A 27,289-nucleotide genomic window follows, 5' to 3' on the forward strand; every position below is an offset into this window, starting at 1 on the left:
ATGTGTGTGTTTTATAGTGTGGATCATTGTGGAGAGTTCAGAATGACAGCAGGATTACACAAATGTAGGTCTACACACACAATCATTTAGTGATTTATTGTTGATTTGTGTCATTTAGTGAAATGTTTCTCTTCTTGTGTTCAGATGCCTGTGATCTCACACTGGATCCAAACACAGCACACACTCATCTCATTCTGTCTGATGAGAACAGGACAGTGACGTGTGTGGAAGAGGATCAGCCGTATCCTGATCATCCAGAGAGATTTGATGAGGATCCTCAGGTTCTGTGTGGAGAGAGTCTGACTGGACGCTGTTACTGGGAGGCTGAATGGAGCGGAGATGGTGCTGTTATATCAGTGTCATATAAAGGAATCAGCAGGAAAGGAGAGAGAGACTGTGAGTTTGGATCCAATGACAAATCCTGGAGTCTGTTCTGCTCTGATAACAGATTCTCTGTCCGTCACAATAATGAAGACACTGATATTCCTGTCGTCTCTTCATCCTCTAAGAGAGCAGGAGTGTATGTGGACGTGTCGGCCGGCACTCTGTCCTTCTACAGCATCTCTGACACACACACACTCACACACTTACACACACTCAACACCACATTCACTGAACCCCTCTATGCTGGATTTGGGGTTTATTACTCCTCAGTGTCTCTGTGTGACATTAAACAGCGTCCTGAGAGAAACAACAGTGATACACACACAACCGGGTGAGTGAAATATACTGTGTCTTAGTGAAGGATTTCTCCAGACTGAATAATAGTTCAATCCTCTGTTCTTCATACATCACTAAACACTAGAGATGCACCATATTGGGTTTGTGCTGATACTCCATATGCTGATATTTCACAACATGTTTTGGCCAGTACCAATAAATACATATTTTCCTTTGTTTTGAAGCAACACAGAGTCTCTCCTGTGCAGAGACTATAAACACATTATTCTTCATTTTAGTTAGTTTAGAGCTAAATCTATTTCTCCTTCAGTTTCAGAGTTGTGAGGTCTCTGTGAATAGGGCTTAAGACTGATTTACTGGTATTTCTCTAAAGCTCCTGATCACACATGATCTCTAAACTGTAATTTGCTATTAATTGTCTGTAATTTTCTAGCTGTAGCGTGATCTTCTTTTCTATTAATATTCCTGCAGACGAGGAATAAGACAGAAATAGTCAAATTCACTCAGTATTACTTGATCTATTCCAGCACTCCCTCAATTACAATCAAGCACAATTAACTGTAGACAGTTGTGTTGTGCGCAGTAAAACAGTCCAGTTCTTTATAGTCAAACTCATTTATTATGTTTGATAATGAACATTTCTGTCCACCCCAGACTGCTGATGGTCTTTATCTGTCCACCTCTGTGAAAATATCCACAGTTAAAAACACTGATTTATAGAAGACTGGACACATTATTCAGCTTGAGCTTATTGATGGAGAATATAGAGTTCATGTTGGCTAGTTAAACATAAACATAACTGGACAATTATGTGTGAATTAAACTCTCATTATAGTATATATGTGTTTGTTATATTAGATTGTTTGTTATTAGTGAGTGACATCACAGGTGTCAGTCGCAGCATTATATACTAGCTTTATATTTTCTCTCTGTCAAACTGCCTGTCAAATAGTTTTTATAGTAAACTGTTTGTACAGTTGGTACTCAACCAGACTGCCTATTACCCCTGCGCCAGCCACCGCGGCAAAACTTCAGTGGTAAAAATAAACCAGTCGCATTTCAAAGTAATTCGCAAAATGACCGCCATGTGGCGCAAAGGGATATTGTGCAAAAAAGCAGCAATTGCTGCATTTTTTTCAATTGCCTTAAGTGGAGTTAATGTCAATTTACAGTAAGGATGAAATACTACAACTATGGTAAACAGAATAGAACATTTTTATAAGGCCAGAAAAATAGAATAACAAGTTAAAGGTGCATAGCGCAAGTCTCTGAGTTTTTGCAGAACTACGCCCCCTCTGGCGACAAGCGAAACTGCAACCAGAGGTGTGCACGCTCATGGACCACACGCACACGCACGCTTGCACGAGCACCAGCTGTTCATAACCGAAGGAGCATCCGCCGCTCAAATCTTTTGTTTACAGTCATGTCTTCAGAGGTAATAAAGTTATAAATCTGCAAGTCATTTTAAATATGTGAAAGGAAAGGCATTTGAGTAAATTACACACTTAAAACGGGGGTAGTAGAAAACTTCGGTTTTTGTTTCCATCTATCTCCATGTTGAACTGTTTTATGTGTTTACTGTATCCACTTATGATTGTATTATTATGGAAACACGTTCATGAACAATACAAGTTATTACTTTGTAAAAGCTCAAAATAATAATCATACCATACACAGTTGGTCAACAAAGTACACTCAAATGTCTCAAGGTAATAAACAATCAAATGGCACTATGACGTTACCGTAAAAGCCAAACAGGCTAATCCGCCGAAGTTTTGCGGGGGTTTAGCCTGTTTTATTGATCTGCTAAGTAGCATATTTCAATAGCAATACATCCTAATTAGGCAGTAATTTGCTCAAAATTTGTGTCTAATTATCTAACTTGTATATCAGCATTTTATATCACACACTCAAGAATCTTGAACTGTTTTACTCGAATAGCGAATCACTAAAGTAGTGTAGTGCTGATTTATTTAGTAGATATTTTGACAGGGACAATACACACTGACAAACATTTATGTGAAATGTGTCAATACTTTTCAACTGTTGTCCCTGGGCAAGGTTTTCTTTTCTTTGTCTTACGTGGAGTTTGCGCTGGGGTTTGGAATGGACTACAAGCCGGTCTCTTTGAATCCATCTTCTACTTTTGTCGCTCGAGTTGTCTTCGCTGTTGCGGAGAATGGCGGCGAATACACAAACCTGCCAGACATAGCCAGGTGAGCGTGAACGCGCATGACGTCACGCCCAGTCTCAGATTCCGACCCGAATCCCTCTTATTTATTTTACTGTACAGGATTATAGAGGCAATCGCAGTGATCAGAGAAGGGCTCATTCAGCCCATCAGGCAATTGTTTAAGCATGTATGGGTTAGAAAAACATGTATTTTTAACATGAAATGTTGCGCAATGCACCTTTAAAAATAGAGACGATAACAATATAACCTGTATTTCATATTGTAGGCCTAGACGTCGGTGAGCGACAAGCCTATTCCCCGGGGAGCAGTGCGATAAAACACACACACACACACACACACAAAAAAAAAAAAAAAAAATTAATACCAAAAATAACAAACAAAAGTAAATGATGTGCAAAGAAGCTGATTATTTGTACTATTCTATTGAGGAATGAGACGAATGAAGAGCGTTTCCCGCTCGTGTGAGCGAACACACATTGGAACGTTTGGTCATTTCGCATGGAGTAAAGTCATGGCCGAGTTGTAGAACTTACGTTCCGATCATTTAGATGACACGGGTTCAAATCCCGAACCAACTTGAACTACTTTAATTTTTATATTAGCCTATTAATGCATTTTATAGCCTATTATTGATGCAGAGAGATTTGTCTAGTTCTAAAACTCTGTTACACCATAGTTTTTTTGCTTATATTTATAAAATAAAATTACCACGCATTTCCATTTTACACTAAGGAACAAATATTATGCAATAACTTTACATCTGTACCCTATAATAATTCCAATCGTAATTTCAAAAGCAGTTCTGTAAAAAAAAAAAAAAAAAAAAAAAAAAATGTATATATATATATCAGAGGTGGGACAAAGTCATTGTTATGCAAGTCACAAGTAAGTCTCAAGTCTTTGCCCTCGAGTCCCGAGTCAAGTCGAGTCAAAGATGAGGCAAGTCCCAAGTCGAGTCAAAAGTCAAAGCCAACAAGTCTCAAGTCGAGTCCAAAGTCCTACCATTTTAGTTTCGAGTCATTTCAAGTCCTCTTACCATAGAAATAAAATGTATACAAATCATATATGTCTGTAAGATTTGTATTTATTTAAACCTCTTTTTATACAATGACATTAATCAAATACAGTAAAAAACTGAAAATTTTATTTTCACAAAAAATGCTTGTATTTCAACAGCATATTGCACTAGAACAATGCACAGCATGCAGCTTCAGTCCTGTATTGTATTGACCTCATATTGCAACACAGTTTATCTTTCAAATAGACATGGGTCCTTTTAGCCTAAACTTAAGGCTAACTTAAACAAAACTTAAGCCTTAACTTAAAGGTGAACTAAGTAACTTTTTTACCTTAACTGAACAGCTTCGGAGTCATTGGAATGGTTATATTACTTATTTCGGGTTGAATGGTGGTCGTTTCGCACCCCTCTGGTGCCCGTGAGCGGAAAATACGCACTTGCAACTTTGGGGCGGCGGGCCGCCGGCCGCCGCGTCAGGAAGTCTCGCGTGATATCAGGTCTCGCGATGTAAACAATTGCTTTACGGCCAAAATAAATCTGCTAAAATGGCGTCATTATTGCGCTCCCTCACGCTGTTCGAACCCGAATGAAGAAGACGTTGTAAAGAATGTCCCATCTGCTTTGATGTCGTTGATCTGCTAGCCTCTGGTGTCTGAGAATAGCCAACGAGTTTTTACAACAGTGTTGTCAAATATCTATTCCGAAGCTGTGGGGGAGCTCTAGAGAGAAACCTGCGAGCAAAAAGCGAGAATACAGCGAAGAAATCCCGAAGTTACTGAATGCAGCTTTAAACATGCCATCAATAAAATCCTCACTCCTCAAAATGATCACTTCTGAAAAACTGGACCAACGTGATAATATAATAGAGAGAGAGAGAGAGAGAGGTGGACAGGTGATGAGCAGAGAGTGAGTGTGTGTGTGCGCATGCGTGCTGTGGACAGGTGGAGGGAGGCCCCTATACTGCATTGCATTTGCAAAAGATCAAATTGGCCAAAAGTCTGTCAGTCATTTGTGCCCGATGGGGACGCAGAATGATGCCACCATGGCTGAAAACTCACTCCACAGGAGCACTAGAAGCAGGCACTGCCAAGACTCGGATAGCAACCTGAAAGAGTGAAGGAAGAGTCTTACTGTTCAGTGCCCAGAACAAAAGGGCATTCTGTCCTTCTGCCATGTCAATGTAGTGACTTAGCTGTACTGCTGGTGGGGTCCCAACATCCCTTTTCTGCCTCTTATGGTATGCAGCAAACAGCCCTTCTCCTTCCATGTCCTCTAGTTCTCCTTCAGCAGGCACAGGCACAGGCACAGGTTGCTCCGTCTTCTGCAGCATTTTGCAGGATCAATTCTAAAAAAAACATGTCACAACAGTAGAAACAAAAGAGCCCTTATTACCATTACTGATGTTGATGATACTGTGCAAGACTGAAAATTGTTATTATTGTTAAAGTCAGATTAATATCACATTAGATCCTAGATCAGATTAAGATCAAATTATTTTACGTTGCATTTAAGTTGCATTGCAAGTCAATAATATTTGATAACATGCCGCTTTTGTTTCTCCCACAACCAGCTGCAATGTGTGTGCAAAACACTGCAGGCGCTGTTTCTTTGCCATAGCAGCATCGACGGCTTGCTGGTCTTCTAGGGTTAAGTCATGCCATAGCTCAGGATCATCAAGATTATCTCCAGCATCATCATCTTCCTCCTGTTCACTGGGGAAGCAGACCGTAAATGCCTTGCGCATGTTAGCAGCATTGTCACTAATGATATAGTCCAATTTAGCTTTGATGTTGTATTCATCACATATTGCCTCAAATTGGTCACAGATGCGCTCCGCTGTGTGAGAGCCTTTGAAGCGGTTGCAGGCCAAGAGATTAGTCTTTAGCTGTACCCTCTCTGCATCTCTCTCCATCCAGTGCACAGTGACACCAAGGAATCCCCTCATCTTTCGATCAGACCAAATGTCCACAGTGACTGAAACATGGTCAGTGTTGCTCAATTGAGTTTTTAACTTTGAACGTCTCTCCTCAGCAAGGCTCTCTGTTTTTGTGGTCAGCGTTCGGCGACAGACTGGGGTATACTTGCTGTCCAGCACAGCCAGCAAGTGACAAAAGCTCTTATTTTCCACAATTGACAGAGGAAAATTGCAGTCGGGGCAAACTTCATGCAGTGATTGACAGGGCGGGACGGGCACATGATCGGCTCAGAATGCATTTTCAAATTGCACATTGAATTTTGCTACATTCATTGCGGGACACTTAATGGAAATGCAATCGCAAGTGTCTTACCTGTGAGTGTAAATGCAATTAAGAAAAAAATTACATTTAAATTACAATTTTGCTACAGTTTTTGCTTGAACATGTTAAACATATCTAATAATTTCTGTAATACATTTTAATTTTAATTTTGCAACTTATAAAGCGTAAAAATTATTATTCAATTTACATATTAAAACTAGTGTATGAAATGGCAAATGTAAATTATATAATTGAATTTTCATTTTCATTTTGCACCACACATTGCACAAATGTATGGGAAAATTCACCATTTTGCATATTACATTTCAAATTGAATATTGCTACACATAAGCTTCCATACAGTTCAGCTTAGTTGTGATTAACCAAAATTACATAAACGACCTCAATGAGGCAGCACACCAGCAATTTTGAAACTGAATAATTGAAAGAGTAAAACTGGAAGGCCTGTTTTTGTCTCATGTGTGTTGGAGAGACTGAGATATACATTTGTGTTTATCCGTCTAGCAGCAAGGTAGAAATGGTACTTTAAAACGAACGTTGACATGATGTTGGCGAGGTTTTCCATCTGAGTGTGCTACACTCATGTACCTCATATAATCCGGGTTTAAAAATCCCTATTTTTGTTAGCATGAACCAGCAAGGGAGACGTGCGTTTACTGTCTCGTTGAGACAGTAAATATGCAGCAGCTATAGTAAGTTACGGTACATCCGATAAGGTGCTTAGCATTCGTTCAAAACTTACCTTTCTTTGTGCAACTTCAGGTGTCGAACAAAGTTGGACATTGTGGCAGCTCCGTCTGTAATCTTCGACCCGCATGTTTTGCAAAATGCAACTCGTTTTTTGTTGACTAGTACCTCGTAATTTTTATAGCCAAACGAAATTATCTTTGGTATCATTTTGCCAACTGGCGCTTCAGTGGTTGTCTTGCAATGTGCCTGCTTAGATGCTGTCGAATCAAAACAATGTGGGACTACAGTGATTGGATGTCGTGCAGGCAGCGCCGTCGCGCGTGCTCTCTGCATGCATACAGGTGGTGCACATTTTTTTCACAGATGCAGATACACTGAGAGCGGCGCGGCCGTGTGGAAATTTTTTTCCCTGGTTTTCATGGGAAGTAGCAAGTCTTCTCGAGTCAAAAGGCGCAAGTCCAAGTGAAGTCACGAGTCATTGATGTTAAAGTCCAAGTCGAGTTGCAAGTCTTTGTACATTTTGTCGAGTCGAGTCTGAAGTCATCAAATTCATGACTCGAGTCCAAGTCACATGACTCGAGTCCACACCTCTGATATATATACAGTATATATCAATGCTAATTCAATAGACCATATTAAATATATAAAATAAAGATATGCAACAGGCACGTTTAAACGACAAACAATAAAATCAGAACCAGTATTCTGTTACATTAATGGTTACAGTGGCCGTAATGCATGTGTGGCTTTTCAAAATGTCACAAAGCGTTTTGAGATTGTTTTGAATGAAATATTGAAGTTTAGGCTATAATTAAGTGTTTTGGCACACCACGACGAGTGGCGCTATGCATTGTTCTAAAGCCAGGTTTTATTCTGGCATGTTGAATTAGTGTTCGACAAACGCGGCGGCGCGTTCATTTGGATTTATTTTACTCTTAACAGCTAAAATAACTTAATAGGCTACTAGTTTTTCGGTCAAACAGATAAGAGTAGAGCACCCTACGTCGTTCAAAACTGCGTCTAGAATAGCGATTTAAGTGTGAATTGCAAACTCTTTGTTTTAAGTCAGTCTCAAACTCAGAGCCTGTGGGGGGTTTGGAGAAGGCAGTTGCTTTATCGTGGGGGTGCAGGACCAACCCGAATAGGTGTTAATGTTCCGTCTTTCATATGGAGAGTGTCGGATAGCCAGCCTAATGAGCAGGCAAAGACAAAATTATTTTAAGGATAAATATCAACATCTCCAAAAATGTAGACCCTATATCTTATTAAATTATTAATATAGTAGTTTTATTTATTGTAGACTATTTAAAGGTTTTCCACACACAATTTCAATTTAGCAGATACAGAGCTCTTTAATTCGCGATCAACCTCGTTTTAGGTGAATTCAGCAAGGCATGCTGTATCTTTGAAGCAACAAAGGCTATTTGTTACAGTTTTTTCTTTCGTGATTTGTGTGGATGACACGCAGCGACATATAGCCTACAGTATTATCAGCTGTATGGTGTGTTTTTACCCTGAAATGTTTAATTTCCAGAAAGACCCGCGCGCGCAGTGAGGGAGACAAAAGAAACTTACTAAAAAGAGATCCAGCACGAGAGAGAGGGAAAGAAAAACGCCTGTTCTTAATTTGTGTTGCTTTGAACTATTTTAGTTTTGTACCGTTTTAATTTTTTAACTTAGCTGCAATTTCGTTGGCAATAGCCTACACATGTAAATGTCGCAAGAATGAGATGTGTTTCTTATTTTGCATCGCAAAAGGGAATAAACTTTAAACTGGATGCAACCCTGTTTTAAATAAATAAACTGTCCCGACACTTTATTTAAACCTTGAAATGTGCAATGGGGTTTCAAACGTAATTAATTTTAGTGTTCTCTTGGATTTTTTTTTGTGTGTGTGTGTGTGTGTGTGTGTGTGTGTGTATGTGTGTGTGAAAGCAATTGAAATTCTTTTTCTGATTTGTTTGATCTGTTTTGAAAAATGTCTTCCGTTGCTATGAACGGGTATCACTGTCAGTCATCTCAATTTCGTGATTGATTCACAAAACAATAATTTAGAAGATTAAAGACGAGCTTCATCATCTTCATTTTCTGGTGTGATCGGCTGACAGTCTTCCTTCATCAGATGGGTCGTCTTTGCAGCGGCTCAAATGGAATGTAGCAAATTTGTAATGTACAATTGATAATTAAACAAAGCATCAAGAACGGTAAAACATAAACGCTGTCGGCTACACTGAGATTCAGTGGCGGTTCTACATTGAATTACACCCTGGGTGAGACCCCCCTTCGAGCGCTCCCACATAATTTTTCTTACCCCATTGGCAGATCATGTTTTGCTTGTTTTAAGCAAAAACTCAATTTTCATTTATTTCCCCAGAAAACAAGACTTAATATCTTATGTCATTTTACTACTTTAGTTATGCATCTCTATTTAAAAAATGTTTGATATTTGGACTGGAAACAAGACAAAAATACTAAGTAAGAAAAGCATTTTTTGCAGTGTAGCCTAATAACTGAACTTGTAACTGTTTTGTTGCAAAGCACAATATTATGGAGAAATTAGATCTCGTGTTTGAGTTAAAACCAAATTATTGTTAAGCATAGCAAGAATCATAGCAAAAAGGCTAACAAATAAGAGTTATACCCACCAATTAATATTGCCCCTTCATTCATGACATGGATACCGTAATCATACAGAGAAAACATAGTTGCATACCTTTATCTTTCGCTCGTTTCTAAATTGGGCACCTGATGGCTTTGACGTTTCTTGTCCATCTCTTATTTGGCACTCGATATCGACGACAATCAACAGATTTCCCCCGATCCCCCCCATACCAACTGTTACTCACGAGTCACGACCATAAGTCAAGACTAAACCAATTCACCTTGGTGGTGGTGACCAAGTAATCGTTTTGTATTACCTATTTTTATTAGCCATTCAGACAATTCAGAAAAACAAAAATGTGCAGGAAATATAGAGGCCTGTATTTATAATATTCTGAATGAAATGTGCGTTATTTGGAAGAAAGTCGAGGTGTGACTGACTTAGATAACTATATGGATCCCCCGTTCCCCCCGCTTGTCCGTTCCATTTGGGAGAGACCCAGAGGTGAACTGTCGTCCGCGCCCGCGCCTCCGCGCCCCCTCCCCTTTCCCCTTCTCCCTTCTCAAACAAACCAATAGTATATTCCTGCCGGGTCCTATAACTGCAGCCTCCGATTGTGCAGGAATACCCTACTCAAACAAACAGCTTCTGTGCACGGCATCTTCTCAGCAAGCAGGGGCGCAAATTTGCCAATTCCCCACACAGTGAAATGATAGATAATACAAAACCGCTTCGCGGCGCAGATTATCATTTTATTTTTTTTCTGCTCGTGCCGGCGGCGCCGCCCCCCAAAAAATGCTGCCCCGGGCAATTGCCCGGTTCGCCCGTGCCAAAAAACGCTACTGCTGAGATTCGATCTTGGGTCGCTTGAAGCTCCGCGAGGGTCATGTTGATGCGTTGACCACAGAGCTATCGTCTGAATAGGCTACAATCAAATTAACGTCTGCTCTTGCAAAACCTCGTTGATGTAGCAGCCTGATATTTTTCATTATTAAATGTATTCAATTTAATTTCAGTAATTTCAGTATTGTGATTATGAGTTCGTTAAATGTTTCATTTGAATTGATCTACTACAATTGTAAAATTAAGCTTTCGCTTAAAGGAGAACGCCGGTCAATTTTAACATTGAGCTCATTTTTTTGTAAATTTGGAGTGCTGTCACTACAGAGAACAACGACAAAAATCGGTGTTGCCTACACCGTGTTATCCTTTTTAAAATCTGCACCCTGTTGACTTCAGTGGGGCAAGTTTTAAACCTGCTTTTAGCCTCTTAACATCCTTGATGTGTCAACAGCGCCCCCTAGAATGCAATCTGAAATCTTGGACACATACAAGAACATATTTGTATGAAACTCGGTACACATATAGATCTCATCGGGCCGAACAACTTCCGCACTCTATGTTATTAGCTCCACCCAACAGGAAGTCAGCTATTATGGGTTGTTGTAAAAACGTATGCAATGGAATTTGAAACACTCCTCCTAGAGAATTAATTCAATCCCCATCAAACTCGGTGTGCATGAAGTCAAGACATTGAGGATGCTAAATTGCGGACGGATTTTTGATATCTCGAATGGTTTGGTTGTGGCGAGGAAACGAATTTATGGCGAGAAAAGAGAAACACGAAGTGTTATAACTTCTGCATACATTAACTGATCTTGATGAAACTTCAGCAGTGTGTTCGTGGTAAGAGGCTGATCAGATGGATGTAACTATTGTGAGTAAAAGTTATAGCGCCACCAACTGGCAGCAGGAAGAGGAAGTCACTTTCAAAATACTTTTGACAAAAGTGGGGGGGTTAGTTTTACCAACAGTTACAAAAATCAGTACGTATATTGGTCTCATCGAGCTGGACAACTTTCTAATTTACAGTCATTAGCTCCGACCAACAGGAAGTCAGATATTTTGGTTTGAATGTGGATTTTTTGGATATTTCAGACTCTGGGCCCTATTTTAACAATCTGAAACGCAAGTGTCAAAGCGCAAGTAACTTTGTGGGCGGGTCTTGGCGCTGTTGCTATTTTCCCGGCGGGATAAATGACTCTTGCGCCTGGCGCAAATCTAAAAGGGGTTGGTCTGAAGTAGCTTCATTATTCATAGGTGTGGTTTGGGCGTAACGTGAAATAAACCAATCAGAGCGACATCTCACATTCCCTTTAAGAGCAGGCGCGCTTGTTCTAAAGCGGATTCCTATTATAACGGCGGATTTGCCAGGCGCACGCGAGGAGCGCTTCACAGCCGAGGAGACCGACGTTCCCGTCAGGGACGTTGGGGATGGAGAAACACACCCAAATTAACTTCGGTTAAACAGGCGTATGATAATTTGGGTAAATGTGTAAGCTAGATGTATGCTTTTATAGGCAAGGCAAGGCAAGTTTATTTATATAGCACATTTCATACACAATGGCAATTCAAAGTGCTTTACATAGAAGAAATTAAAATAATAAAAAGAAATAAGAATAATTAAAACAGTTTAGAAAAATAAAAAATAAAATACAGTACAAACAGTCGGACGAACATTGGCACAGTGCTCATTCAGTAAATGCATAGTTAAACAGATGTGTTTTGAGTCTGGATTTGAATGTGACTACAGTAGGAGCACATCTGATCTCCTCTGGAAGCTGGTTCCAGCTGCGGCTGGCATAATAGCTAAAAGCGGACTCGCCATGCTTAGAGTGAACCCTTGGTATTTCAAGCTGATATGATCCTAATGATCTGAGTGATCTGTTGGGTTTATATTCAGTGAGCATATCTGCAATGTATTGAGGTCCTAGGCCATTGAATGATTTATATACCAGTAATAATACTTTAAAATCAATCCTAAATTTAACTGGGAGCCAGTGTAAAGACCTGAGGACTGGTGTGATATGTTCATATTTTCTGGTTCTGCTCAGAATCCTGGCGGCAGCGTTCTGTATGAGCTGCAACTGTCTTATGGTCTTTTTGGGAAGTCCAGTGAGGAGTCCATTACAATAATCCACCCTGCTGGTGATGAAAGCATGCACAAGTTTCTCTAAGTCTTGTCTGGAAACAAAGCATCTAATTCTTGCAATATTTTTCAGATGATAGTATGCTGATTTAGTTATTGCTTTGACATGACTACTGAAACTAAGCTCTGACTCTAGTGTCACACCAAGATTCCTGACTTGATGTTTAGTTGTTTGACCCCTAGAGTGAAGGTATGCGTTCACCTTGAGAACTTCATCTTTGTTTCCAAACGCAATGACTTCAGTTTTGTCTTTGTTTAACTGAAGAAAGTTTTGACACATCCAACTGTTGACTTCATCAATGCATTGGCACAGGGAGTCAATGGGGCTATAATCGTTGGGCGATAGGGCTAAGTAGAGCTGTGTGTCGTCTGCATAGCTGTGGTAAGAGATTTGGTTCTTTCTCATTATTTGGCTCATTGGGAGCATATACAGGTTGAACAGGAGTGGCGCAAGAATTGAGCCTTGAGGGACTCCGCATGTCATGGATGTCCACTCAGACTTATGGTCTCCTATACTCACATAATAACCTCTCCCATCTAAGTATGACCTGAACCATTTTAGGACTATCCCAGAAAGCCCCACCCAGTTTTCCATCCTGTCAAGAAGTATGTTATGATCGACAGTGTCAAATGCAGCACTGAGGTCGAGTAGTACCAGCACTGATAATTTGCCTGAATCAGTATTTAAGCGAATATCGTTTATTATCTTTATGAGCGCTGTCTCTGTGCTGTGGTGCGGTCGGAAACCAGATTGAAAATTGTCAAAGTATCCATTCGAGCATAAGAATTTGTTCAGCTGATTGAAGACAACTTTTTCTATGATCTTGCCTATGAAAGGAAGATTTGAGATCGGCCTATAGTTGCTTAATATGGTCTTATCTAGATTGCTCTTTTTCAGGAGGGGCTTGACAACTGCAGTTTTCAGGGAGTTTGGAAAACTCCCAGAGAGAAGTGAAGCATTTACCACTTCTAGAAGATCTGCTTCTAAACTGTTTAACACACTTTTGAAAAAAGATGTGGGAAGTGTGTCAAGAGCACAGGTTGATGTTTTAAGGTGCTGTACGGTTTCTTCCAAAATTTTGCCATCAATTTCTTTGAAGTCAGACAAAGTAACTACTTTCTCAGGTGGCTTGATCTGTCTGACCCCAGTGCAACTCAAGGATGTGCTGATCACCTTTCTGATATTATTGATTTTCTCAGAGAAGAAAGAAGCAAACTCACTGCACTTGTTGTCTGAGAGCATTTCACTGGGAATCTGGCTTGGGGGGTTTGTCAGTCTCTCTACAGTAGCAAAAAGAGTGCATGTGTTGTTTAAATTGCTGTTTATAATATTTGAGAAGAAAGTCTGTCTAGCTTTCTAGTTCCATATTGAAAATTCCATATTGAAAATTCCATATTGAAAGCATGAAGGCTGTCTTTGTAGATGTTATAATGGACTACAAGTTTTGTCTTCCGCCATATGCGCTCTGCTTTTCTGCATTGTCTTTTCATATTTTGCACTGCTGTTGAGTTTCTCCAAGGTGCTTTTTGTCTGCCACTCTTCTTCCTGACTTTAACAGGAGCAATATCATCAATTACACCTTTAACTTTTGAGTTAAAAGAATCAAGGAGAAAATCAACAGAGTCTGCAGATATGCTTGGTGTTAAAGATATAGCCTTCATAAATAGGACACCAGTGTTCTCATTTAAGCATCTCTTCTTGACAGACACAGATCTAGCTTCAGTGGCAGGAGAGATCAATATATCAAAGAAAATACAGAAATGATCAGACAGTGCTACATCCTTAATAACAATCGATGAAATGTTTAGACCCTTACTGATAAGTAAATCTAGAGTGTGTCCACGATTGTGTGTGAGTCCATGTACATGCTGAGTCAGATCAAAAGTTTTTAAAACACTTTTGATTTCTTTTGCCATATTGTTCTCTGCACTATCTATGTGGATGTTAAAATCTCCAGCAATGGCAAAACAGTCAAACTCTGAGGTAATTGTTGATAACAGTTCTGTAAAGTCCTCAGCAAAGGCTGGAGAGTATTTTGGAGGCCTGTAAATAATGAAAAGTAAAATGCGTGGAGCACCTTTTAACACAGTACCCAGATATTCGAAAGACAAGTAATTCCCAAATGATATTTGCTTACATTGATAGATATCTTTAAAAAGAGCAGCTAGACCCCCACCTCTCTTAACAGCTCTGCAGACACTCATAAAAGTAAAGTTAGGAAGGGCTGCTTCATTGAGGACTGTTGCACTGCAGCTGTCTTCTAGCCAGGTTTCATTTAGAAGCATAAAATCCAGGTTGTTTGTGGTTAAGTCGTTGACTAGAAGTGATTTATTTTTAAGTGAGCGAATGTTTAAAAGAGCTAACTTAACAGACTTACTTTTCCCCACAGCAATATTAGTTTGACGTGTAATAGGCACCAGATTAGTTGGGTTTGCTGTACGGCTATTGAAGGCCTTAGACTTTCTATCATGTAATAGAACAGCAATAGAGAAAGATACAGGCACACTGGGTTCCCGCTTGTTTTGTAAACATTTGAGAAAGTTACTGTTATCAAAACGGGGACCCGACACATATCACTGAGAGCTGGTATCAGTTGTTTTTGGTTCACCTCGAGCAGAAGGAGGAGGGTGTGGGCCCTGGCGTTGTGGCAGAGGCCGAAGAGCTCTCACAGGAGGAGGGGGAGGGCGAGCTGGGCCCGCAGGCTTTGGTGGTAGTGGTGCCTGTCTTTTTTTAGTTGGTATCTGGGGGCTTGCAGCAAAAGAGTGGGATAGTCTGGTTCCAGCATGCACCAGTTCTTCCATTTTCTGTGAGAAGCACAGAAGTGGCGTTGCTGGGGAGAGGGAAAAAGTGTCTGGTGAAAGGGGCTGTTGCTCTGGTGTTATAGGAGGCTGTGATATGCTGTCCTGGCTTCCCTGGCTGTTTTCCAGGAAGTCGTCCTTGGGTGCTGAATCTTCAAGCAGTTCTGATATGGCTGTCTGTGGTGAGCTCTGTGGGCAGGGCTCAGCTGAGATTGTGTCCGTGAGCAGAGGTTGTTGTGGCGGAGTGGTGTTATCATGTCCATTTTGCTGCTGAAGTGAAGTCCCGTGGTCATTCATACTGTGTCCAGGTGTGTGTGTGCCGTTCAGATTGAGTGGATTGGCACAAACCGCAGAAGGATGATTTAGGGAGAAGTAGATATTGTCCTTTAACACTCTTGAACCAAGTTTGTTTGGGTGATGGCCATCCCGATGAAACAGTTGTCGTTGACTCCAGAAAAGATTGAAATTGTCAATGAAGTTCACCGCTTTTATATTGCAGGTTTTTTGCAGCCATGTATTAAGCCCAAGCAACCGTGAAAACCTGTTTGTTCCTCTTGCTGGGAGTGGTCCACTGATGAATGTTTGAACTTTCAGTCTTTTAAGTGTTTCAAAAAGTTCATTGAAATCCTTCTTAATGAGTTCTGACTGCTCTTTATGAATATCATTCTTCCCCACATGTATGATGAGTCGATTTGCAGTCTTATGTTTCATCAGAATGTTCTGAAGTTCCCTGTTTATATCAGAAGTTGTTGCTTGTGGAAGGCAGCACGTAGTTGTATCCCTGTTGCTAATGTTTCTGATTATGGAGTCCCCCTATTATAGTTTATAATAAACTATCTATCTATCTATCTATCTATTTATCTTTCGTAATAATGTATGATTTGCAAAAATGATAACTGCTGCGTCTGTGTGTAGATGAGCGAATCAAAGTGTATGCGTGTTGTGCACACGCAACATTGATTAAGGCCAAGCATGCGCCCTTAAAATAGCATATGAATAACATGCGCAACACGCCACTGACTTTAAGCTGTTTTTTTTCGGTAAGTGGTGCAATTGTTTTCTAAACCTGTAAAATAGCATGAGGGAACGTTTGCGCCGGAACACGCCTCCTCTTTGCACTGAACCGCCCCGGGGAGCGCAAGTGTATTTCTTAGTTAACCGATGTGCTTCTGTGGAGGGAAAAGTCCGCTTTGCGCGGGTGCAAAATAGGAATGATACATGCGTCCGTGTACAAAGTCAATTGCGCTGGGTGCAAGATAGGGCCCTCTGAGTTTTTAGGTACTCTTCCTAACTGGTTTATTTTATTCCCACCAAACTTTTTCAAAATGATGAAAATACATTAAAGATGCTAAATTGTGAACGGATATTAAACATCTCAAACGGTTTTGCTATAGTGAGGGACTAAAGTAATGTACAAAAAGGAAACACTAAAAGCCTCATCTTCTAAAAATGTAATTAAACACCATTTATTTCTATATAAAAGTATACAAATATCACAACTAAACCCATTTTATTCTTTTTTTTTCAATTTAATAATTATTTATAAGTTTAAAAATAGTAATTGTACTATTTAGTCCCATAAAAGTCAAGTCATACATAGGGCTATACTGCCCTCTTGTGTTCAAAATCAGGTAGGCCTATTGTATCTACATAAAAATATACTAGGTATGTGACGGTGAGAATATTTTACCACTGGTTAATCGACGTGTGACACCGCTGGGGGCTTTTGAATTGCCAACTTAAAAACGAAAGTAAAATATGTTCGTCCGCACTGACATTGATAGTGGTTGAGCGAGCGTTTCAAATGAATTCCTATGGAAATAGGAATTAACTGAAAAACGTTTACTCTGTTCTGCTCGTTCCTCGCCGTGGATGCGCACCGTTATGAATGCCCGTGCAGCCATGAGCATTTTAGTTTAATTTTAAAATTAGCGCCTTTCGGGGGGTGGATTGCTTGAAATTATTTTACAAAAGCACAATGTTGTGTTTTATTGCGACTGTACACAAATATAAGTTAACACTTTGCAGTTTGAATGTCGTCCTGTATAATGACGGAGTATGTTTTTATGTGTCCACTGTTCAATCGCGCCCACGCCACACACACACACATGGTTTACGGTTGACATTTTCTACCGCGGTAACGATATATACCGTCATACCGCCCAGCCCTAGAACACACATACACACACACACACACACACACACACACACATTCCAGCATTGCAATCTTGACATTGCAGCCTGTTCATTATAGCCTTAATAAAATATAATGATAAAATAGTCAACCTAACATATAAAAATTACACTGCTCTAAATAGTCAGTAATACAATTCGTACATTCACAGTAAGCACCGCTCCACTGTGATGTTTCCAAGCTCATTTTTGCGTGTGTGATATTTGGAAATTCTACATTTTAACCTCAGAAAGCTAATGGGGTATGTTACAGGACATAAAATAAAATAAAAATGTTCTCAATTTTTTTCATCTTTGCATTGCAAATCAAGGTCAATGAAGTTACCACATATGAGCACTTGCCTGTCTAGGGTAAAAGAAATTACCGTATAAATTGCCCCATAAAGGATTATATAGTGTTATTTAAATAAACTCCTGATGTACTCACAAACTTCCCAATGCCTCGTTTTATGAGTACAGAACCTATTTGTACTACTGTAGAAGTTTGGTACCATCAATGGGATTATTAGTGGGGTAATTTACGAGATACAACCTTGGATCCATTAGCGCCTGCACTAAGCCATTCGGCTGATATCTCGAAATAAGTTCTAACTGTAATAATGTTCGACCAAGGGAAAAAAAGCTTGTTTGGCTCGAGGTCATGGTGCAAAGGACCCTAAGTTGAAATTACTCCGAACCATCCCTTTCAGATTTTGCAAAGCGATGCCTGGGAAAAGCTGTTAAGATATATATAAAAAAAAATCAAGCGGTGGTAAAACTGTGCCTTTTTCTGCAAATAAAATATGCAGTTGACACAAATAAGCTGTGGCAGCTGCTACAAGGGCTTTTTAATTGAAATGATTATTGTATAAATAGTTGTTTTACATACATTTTTAAATTTCCATACACCCAGAACCACAGTAAGTGTGAGTGTGTGACTGTGCACACATGGGGGACCACAGCTGTCCCCCTGAGCCAAAACACTTGGATGCCTAAGAGTGTCCCTGTTTTTATTTGTGTGTGCGTGCCATTTAACTATAATAAAAAAAAACATACATTCATAAGGCATATGTCTAAAAATTGACACTTACTAGTCTTAGATGAACGGGGCATATGATCAAATATGGTCCATTTAGTTTTCAGCCAAACATTAACCTAATGAGTTACATCAACTTACCATGTTTAGTTATGATGCTATTACTATAGCTGTGGGAGAAGCCAGGTTCAAAAAAGCAATATTTATGATTTCTGCAAGATGGCTGTGTCTGAGGTGCTCCAGGCCACTGCTGATTGGTCAGATGCCTTGATGTCAATATCTGTCAGATAGCTTGATCTCCCCTGATTGGCTGAGAGAAAACCACATGACTCTACAACTCCAAATGGAGGCAGGGGGCAGGCATTTTGAATGTGTGCAGAAGTGACTAAATATGGTTACTTGCCCCATAAAGGGTTTTAACACTTTGCAGTTTGAATGTCGTCCTGTATAATGACGGAGTATGTTTTTATGTGTCCACTGTTCAATCGCGCCCACGCCACACACACACACACACACACACACACACGGTTTACTATCTTTGTGGGGACTCTCCATAGACTTAATGGTTTTTATACTGTACAAACTGTATATTATATCTCCTCACACTAACCCTACCCCTAAACCTACCTAGGGATGGGCATCGTTAAGAAATTATCGATATCGATGCCATTGTCGAGTCTGCTTATCGATGCGATTCCTTACCGATTCCCATATCGATTCCTGTACCATTTGCTGAACACTTACAGGGTGGCTTTGAGAGTTGTTGGTTTTGAATGTCTAATTTAAAGTGGTTTTAGAGAATGAAAACCAAGTGTGCAATATCAATACAGAAGTTGATTGCTTTGAAATTACTAAAAAAAGTAAACATTTCTAAAACAAAGCTTTGTATTGTAATCACACTTAGTCGTGTGTGCTAAACTATAAAAGAGTAAACAACGCATCATGATTTACATTTTAACTTTAACTTTTATTGTTTTCACAAAAACTTCATCAATTAATCATTTAACATTTAAACATTTCTAGCAGTTCTTGTGCAGAAAAACAAGCATGTCTGCTTTTTCTGGGAGGATCCTTGATCTCTCCAGGCTGATCATTGGTTACTTACATCTAGCATTAATGTTTTGATATAATTTATAAGCCAACCTACCATTGTTTGTGGAGCGCAGGCTGTCAAATATAGTGCACTCCTGGTATTTAATTTGAGCATATTTGTTGTGCTCCCCCCTGAGATGCTGACACGCATTTAAATGATGACAGTTATATGAAACATGCGTCCGAGGTTTTGCGTTCCCAAACGTACATTATCGGAAACCTAAACAAACAGCACATGAGGAGACTGAGTATGTGTGGAGCAGCGTTACTATGAACAGAGCTGAGTTACTTTTAACAATCTGCACGCATATAAATAATTAAAGCGTCGTGCTTCTCTGTAAAAAACAAACAAAAAACAGTGCATATATTTTTTGCGCATATCACAGCCTTTACGATTTCATGACAGCACTCTGCTATTTTATGATTGTAAATTGTTTTAAATAGATTGCGTAGCCTTAGAAAACGGTGTAATAATGCGGTTCATGGATTCGATCTAAACAGGCTATGAAAATGTGAACTTGGAATATAAATCTGACGGCACGCACTTATTGGATTGACTTCGTTTACTTCTGTTGGCGGTAAAGAAGATCAAAACAGACTAGCGCGCGAGCCGACAGCATCACCACCACTACCACCTCTCTCTCTCTCTCTCATCAGAGATGACGTGTCACGGCTAAATCAAATAAACAATCGGAGGAGAGCCCTTCTAGCCAACCAGAGGCGAAAAAGGCGGTACCTTCTCCTACCATCCTGGGGAAAAAAATATCGCACGCAGGAATGGCGCTTTTGGGGGATTTAAAAATCCAGTCGCATACTGTGACGTCCTGCCGCGACGCGGGAATGGACGGAACGGAACGTTAGGAATCGTTAGTGGAATCGTTAACGTGTGGACGTGTACGATTCCGATGGATCGGAACGTTTGGAACCGGTTCCAAACCGGAACCTGGAACCGATTCCCAAGCCTAAACCTACCCATCACAGAAAACTTTCTGCATTTTTACATTTCCAAAAAAACTAATTCTGTATGATTTATAAGCTTGTTTACCCATGGGGACCTCTATTTAGGTCCCCATTGTGACACGAGTCCCCATGAGTCTGTGTGCATTCAGGTTGAAGTCCCCACCGGGATAGAAAAACATGAACACACATACACACACACACATTCCAGCATTGCAATCTTGACATTGCAGCCTGTTCATTATAGCCTTAATAAAATATAATAATAAAATAATCAACCTAACATATAAAAATTACACTGCTCTAAATAGTCAGTAGTACAATTCGTACATTCACAGTAAGCAGAGCTCCACTGTGATGTTTCCAAGCACATTTTTGCGCGCGTGAAGAGGGTGATTTTTTCCGTCGATATTGGAACACGAATGAAGAACAAAGCCTATAATAAAGAATAGTTTAGCATCCAAATACATCGCAAATGTTGAAACATTTTGATTCTAATGAGAGGGTTACGTGAGCCCAACACTGCTTACTTTCATTTTTATTTTTACATTAAATTTAAAGGATTTGTTGTGGAATATTTTGAGTGTATCAAAATCAGAATAAAGTCAGTCAAGTAATATTTTCTGTCTTTTATATATTTATTATATATATATATATATATAAATATAGCTGCGAGTAGCGATTACGGGCCAAAGCCGGCGGTACCGCAACCCCGGTGCCTTTAGTTAAATAAAGGCATCGGGGTTGCGGTGCCACCGGCTTGGGCCCGTAATCGCTGCTCGCAGCTATATTTATATATATATTTCAAATTTAATTTCAGTAATTTCCGTATTGTGATTATGAATTCGTTAAATGTTTCATTTGAATTGATCATCTGCTACCAGCTTTCAATCGCTCTCAATGAGCCACGGCGGCAGATTACGCAATAGAGAATAAACTGACACTTTACAAAGTCTGTGATTGTAGCGCCGCTTAGCGGTAAGAGGATGCAAATACACATCCGCAAGTATCATTCTGGTTGAGGACCAACTGTATGTTGTTGGTTTTGAATTGTTGGTAATACTTTACAATAAGGTCCCATTAGTTAACATTCGTTAATGCATTAACTGTATTTGTTAACGTTAGTTAGTGAACTGTTCATTGTTAGTTCAGGTCCATTAAATAATATTGCAGTGGCGGTTCTACATTGAATTACACCCTGGGCGAGACCCCCTTCGAGCGCCCCCCAATCCCCCCCTTCTTACCCCATTGGCAGATCATGTTTTGCTTGTTTTAAGCAAAAACTCAATTTTTATTTATTTCCCCTGAAAACAAGACTTAAAGGAATAGTTCACTTTAAAATGAAAATTCTGTCATCATATACTCACCCTCATGTTGTTTCAAACCTGTATGAATTTCTTTCTTCTGCTGAACAGAAAGGAAGATATTTAGAAGAATGTCAGTAACCGGACAGTTTCTGGTCCCATTGACTTCCATAGTATTTTTTTTTTCCTACTATGGAAGTCAATGGGACCCAGAAACTGTCCGGTTACTGACATTCTTCCTTTCTGTTCAGCAGAAGAAAGAAATTCATACAGGTTTGAAACAACATGAGGGTGAGTATATGATGACAGAATTTCCATTTTAAAGTGAACTATTCCTTTAATATTTTGTCATTTTACTACTTTAGTAAAATAACGTTATGCATCTTTATCTAAGAAATGTTTGATATTTGGACTGGAAACAAGACAAAAATACTAAGTAAGAAAAGCATTTTTTGCAGTGTAATAACTGAACTTGTAACAGTTTTGTTGCAAACCACAATATTATGGTGAAATTAGATCTTGTGTTTGAGTTAAAACCGAATTATTGTTAAGCATAGCAAGAATCATAGCAAAAAGGCTAACAAATAAGAGTTATACCCACCAATTAATATTGCCCCTTCATTCATGACATGGATACCGTAATCATACAGAGAAAACATAGTTGCATACCTTTATCATTCGCTCGTTTCTAAATTGGGCACCTGATGGCTTTGACGTTTCTTGTCCATCTCTTATTTGGCACTCGACATCGACAATCAACAGATTTCCCCCGATCCCCCCCATACCAACTGTTACTCACGAGTCACGACCATAAGTCAAGACTAAACCAATTCACCTTGGTGGTGGTGACCAAGTAATCGTTTTGTATTACCTATTTTTATTAGCCATTCAGACAATTCAGAAAAACAAAAATGTGCAGGAAATATAGAGGCCTGTATTTATAATATTCTGAATGAAATGTGCGTTATTTGGAAGAAAGTCGAGGTGTGACTGACTTAGATAACTATATGGATCCAGCCCCCCCTCACTCACACACACACACACACACACACACACACACACACACACACACACGCACGCTCTTGCGTTCAAAGGAAGGATGATGCACACACACACACACTCATACACACACACACACACACACACACACACACACACACACACACACACACACACACACACACACACTTTCTTGTGTTTCCTTCAGAAATGAATGTGAATCATGTGTGTGTTTTATAGTGTGGATCATTGTGGAGAGTTCAGAATGACAGCAGGATTACACAAATGTAGGTCTACACACACAATCATTTAGTGATTTATTGTTGATTTGTGTCATTTAGTGAAATGTTTCTCTTCTTGTGTTCAGATGCCTGTGATCTCACACTGGATCCAAACACAGCACACACTCAACTCATTCTGTCTGATGAGAACAGGACAGTGACGTGTGTGTGTGAGCATCAGCCGTATCCTGATCATCCAGAGAGATTTGATTATCCTCAGGTTCTGTGTGGAGAGAGTCTGACTGGACGCTGTTACTGGGAGGCTGAATGGAGCGGGAGAGGTGCTGATATATCAGTGTCATATAAAGGAATCAGCAGGAAAGGAGATGGCAGTGTGTTTGGATGGAATGACAAAGGAATCAGCAGGAAAGAAGGGAGTTATGACTGTGTGTTTGGATGGAATGACAAATCCTGGAGTCTGATCTGCTCTGATAACAGATTCTTTGTCCGTCACAATAAGAACTACACTGGTATTCATGTCGTCTCTTCATCCTCTAAGAGAGCAGGAGTGTATGTGGACGTGTCGGCCGGCACTCTGTCCTTCTACAGCGTCTCTGACACACACACACTCACACACTTACACACACTCAACACCACATTCACTGAACCCCTCTATGCTGGATTTGGGGTTTATTCTATCTCCTCAGTGTCTCTGTGTGACATTAAACAGCGTCCTGAGAGAAACAACAGTGATACACACACAACCGGGTGAGTGAAATATACTGTGTCTTAGTGAAGGATTTCTCCAGACTGAATAATAGTTCAATCCTCTGTTCTTCATACATCACTAAACACTAGAGATGCACCATATTGGGTTTGTGCTGATACTCCATATGCTGATATTTCACAACATGTTTTGGCCAGTACCAATAAATACATATTTTCCTTTGTTTTGAAGCAACACAGAGTCTCTCCTGTGCAGAGACTATAAACACATTATTCTTCATTTTAGTTAGTTTAGAGCTAAATCTATTTCTCCTTCAGTTTCAGAGTTGTGAGGTCTCTGTGAATAGGGCTTAAGACTGATTTACTGGTATTTCTCTAAAGCTCATGATCACACACGATCTCTAAACTGTAATTTGCTATTAATTGTCTATAATTTTCTAGCTGTAGTGTGATCTTCTTTTCTATTAATATTCCTGCAGACGAGGAATAAGACAGAAATAGTCAAATTCACTCAGTATTACTTGATCTATTCCAGCACTCCCTCAATTACAATCAAGCACAATTAACTGTAGACAGTTGTGTTGTGCGCAGTAAAACAGTCCAGTTCTTTATAGTCAAACTCATTTATTATGTTTGATAATGAACATTTCTGTCCACCCCAGACTGCTGATGGTCTTTATCTGTCCACCTCTGTGAAAATATCCACAGTTAAAAACACTGATTTATAGAAGACTGGACACATTATTCAGCTTGAGCTTATTGATGGAGAATATAGAGTTCATGTTGGCTAGTTAAACATAGACATAACTGGACAATTATGTGTGAATTAAACTCTCATTATAGTATATATGTGTTTGTTATATTAGATTGTGTGTTATTAGTGAGTGACATCACAGGTGTCAGTCGCAGCATTATATACTAGCTTTATATTTTCTCTCTGTCAAACTGCCTGTCAAATAGTTTTTATAGTAAACTGTTTGTATGTTGTTGGTTTTGAATTGTTGGTAATACTTTACAATAAGGTCCCATTAGTTAACATTCGTTAATGCATTAACTGTATTTGTTAACGTTAGTTAGTCAACTGTTCATTGTTAGTTCATGTTAGTTCAGGTCCATTAAATAATATTGACAGATACAACTTTTGATTTTAATAATGTATTAATAAACATTGAAAATAACATTAAATGAGATGAATAAAAGCAGCTGACTCTTTGCTTCTGCCTTCTTCTGGTTCTTCACAGGTTCTCTCAGCCCAAACCTTCTGGGCTGGATATTCACCCGCTGCTGAACTGTCAGTCTTGTGTCCATATAGCTGATTCTGATCAGTGGCTTCAGATTGAGCCGTCGGCCTGTACAGATGAAGGAGGGTCAAAGTTCAGGGTCAGCACTGACCCAGGCCATTACGAGTGTGTCAGGACCAGAATGCGATGGGTCTGTGACTGTGTCGTCACCCTTCAGTACCGTACCGTAGACGGACTCTTCCTCAACGCAGAGCTGGAGAGGCTGCAGTGCAACCGGATCGGTCCAGTGATTGACGTGACGGTGATCTCAGGGAAACTGGAGGAAGTTCATCTGCCCCATTACGCCTGTTTAGGAGAGTCTGACCCCTCTCTCAAAGATGCTGTGAAAGTCCTCACCGTAAAAGACGAGGGAATAACCACAGAACCTGTGCAGTTGACCCGATTCCATGCTAAGATTGTCCAACCATCCTTCTCTCTGAAAACATTAATTATAAGTTGGATAATGGGATGGTATGAACACTGTGATCTTCTTCTCTACATGCATTCTAAAGATCCTCTCATTCTACATCTCTACTTGTTTCCAGTTGATGATCATGCAAAAGAGAAAGTTAAGAAAGAAAAGAGAAATGACCCAATAGAGCATCCCAGACCTGGCAGGCCATTTCGGATGAAAACGCCACACATTCTTGATGTTCCTGGTGCCTCTATCCATCCCAAAGAAGGGATCACATTCACAAGAGAAACTCCCCCAAACTACTTCAAGGTCAAGACTCGTCTGGAGAATGATCTTCAAATTACTCTTATCAGAGAAGAGGATCAGAAGACCGTCTGGACTGCAACGATTGAGAAAGATGAACTGATTCATCCTAAGAGAGATGAGCCGTGTCTGAATAGTGAGGCAGATAAAGCAAGATATTTTGATAAGCATTGGTCAGATCTCATTCAGGGGGTTAGAAATGTCCAGATCATTGCAGATAAACTGTGTCAGCAAGAACTAATTCATGAGGAACAATATTCAGAAATCACACAGAGTTTAACCAGTCAGGAGAGCATGAGAAAGATCTGTGACATTATACGCAAACACAGAGATCCTGTGAAAGCTGAATTCATCTCAGTTCTTCAGAAAGAGAAGCTTTACCACTTTTAAACATTGGTCTGATTCTTGATCTGATATGGGTTTATCTGAACTTATCAAAATATACTCCTTTCTAAATATTCATTCATAGTAACATTACAAATAAATTAATTTTTTTTGCTCTTTACATTGTAAACGTTCTACAGGGAAATAAATGTAAGTTTTTGCACATCTAAGTAAATGTTCTACAGGGAAGGTAAAATGAGTTCAATGTTAAAGTAAATGTATATCAGCATTTATATTTATGTTTGTCTAACTGTATTTCATACTTGGTGAATTGCTGATTTTATAAACTATCAAATGTTGTAGTTTATTAAAAAGGATAGAATTCAGCTCTTTTTTTCATATGATTATATTCTTCTGCAAACACACACAGTTTGGTGAACTGCAATGAGGAACATTTAATATTTTCTTTATCTAATAAAATCTATTTTTTACATCTGTGACTGTTGTAGATGAGAGAGTGGTTGGCATCATTGAGCTGATAGGAAAGAAACACACAGGACACATGAACTCTAGAGAGAGCGTAAGTCAGACGGGCCGCAAATGAAAGATCGATCAGACCATTGAGTCTCCAGACGGGCTCTTTTAAAATCAGTATTTGACATTGACAGCACATTCACAACGCCACACTGAGAGCTCAAGCCCGTCACAGTGAGAATAGTGTGTGTTTATTCTGTTCATTACACTAATCTGAAGACAGAGTAGAAAGACGGCTTTCTGAATGTTAATAAATGCATTGATCTCCTTCATTTGTGTAACTATGGCGACTGACAGTATGGTTTATATAATTACACACTGTGTAGAGCTCTTATTATAGCATTGATCTTTACATTAGTTTCTGTTTTTACATTATTTTCAGCTGAATTTCAGTGTTTGGAGATTAACTCTAGACAACTAGAGTTATTGAGGAAATGTTTAGCACTTTCTAGCAGGTTTTTGCAGGTCTTTTATGTGTCCTCTATTGAAGCGTAATAAACCAACAGTTGGAGAGTCTTTGTCCTATTTGACAATGTATGTAACAATCAGCCATGAGATTCAGGAGTCAAGCTGCTCTCTGGCAAAGACACTCAGTTATGTCAAATACTAATACTGACATACTGAACATGTGTGCATGATGCATATCTACATTAATGTGTGTTTATAGTGTGGACATCATGGAGAGATAAGGATGA

General features: G+C 39.5%; 1 protein-coding gene across 1 annotated transcript; it reads left to right on the top strand.

Annotated features, from left to right (window-relative positions):
* Positions 1-27,119, top strand: LOC311286254 (uncharacterized protein; the record flags this gene model as incomplete). Its single annotated transcript, XM_084402383.1, has 5 exons — positions 1-64; positions 145-715; positions 23,032-23,078; positions 23,159-23,780; positions 24,980-27,119. The coding sequence occupies 5 exons, from the start codon at positions 1-3 to the stop codon at positions 26,124-26,126; spliced, it is 2,451 nt and encodes an 816-aa protein (XP_084258509.1). The 3' UTR covers positions 26,127-27,119.
* Positions 27,120-27,289: the final 170 nt, after the last annotated feature.

The sequence above is a fragment of the Rutilus rutilus genome (genome assembly GCF_951802725.1).
Source record: "Rutilus rutilus genome assembly, chromosome: 2".
Taxonomy (NCBI): domain Eukaryota; kingdom Metazoa; phylum Chordata; class Actinopteri; order Cypriniformes; family Leuciscidae; genus Rutilus; species Rutilus rutilus.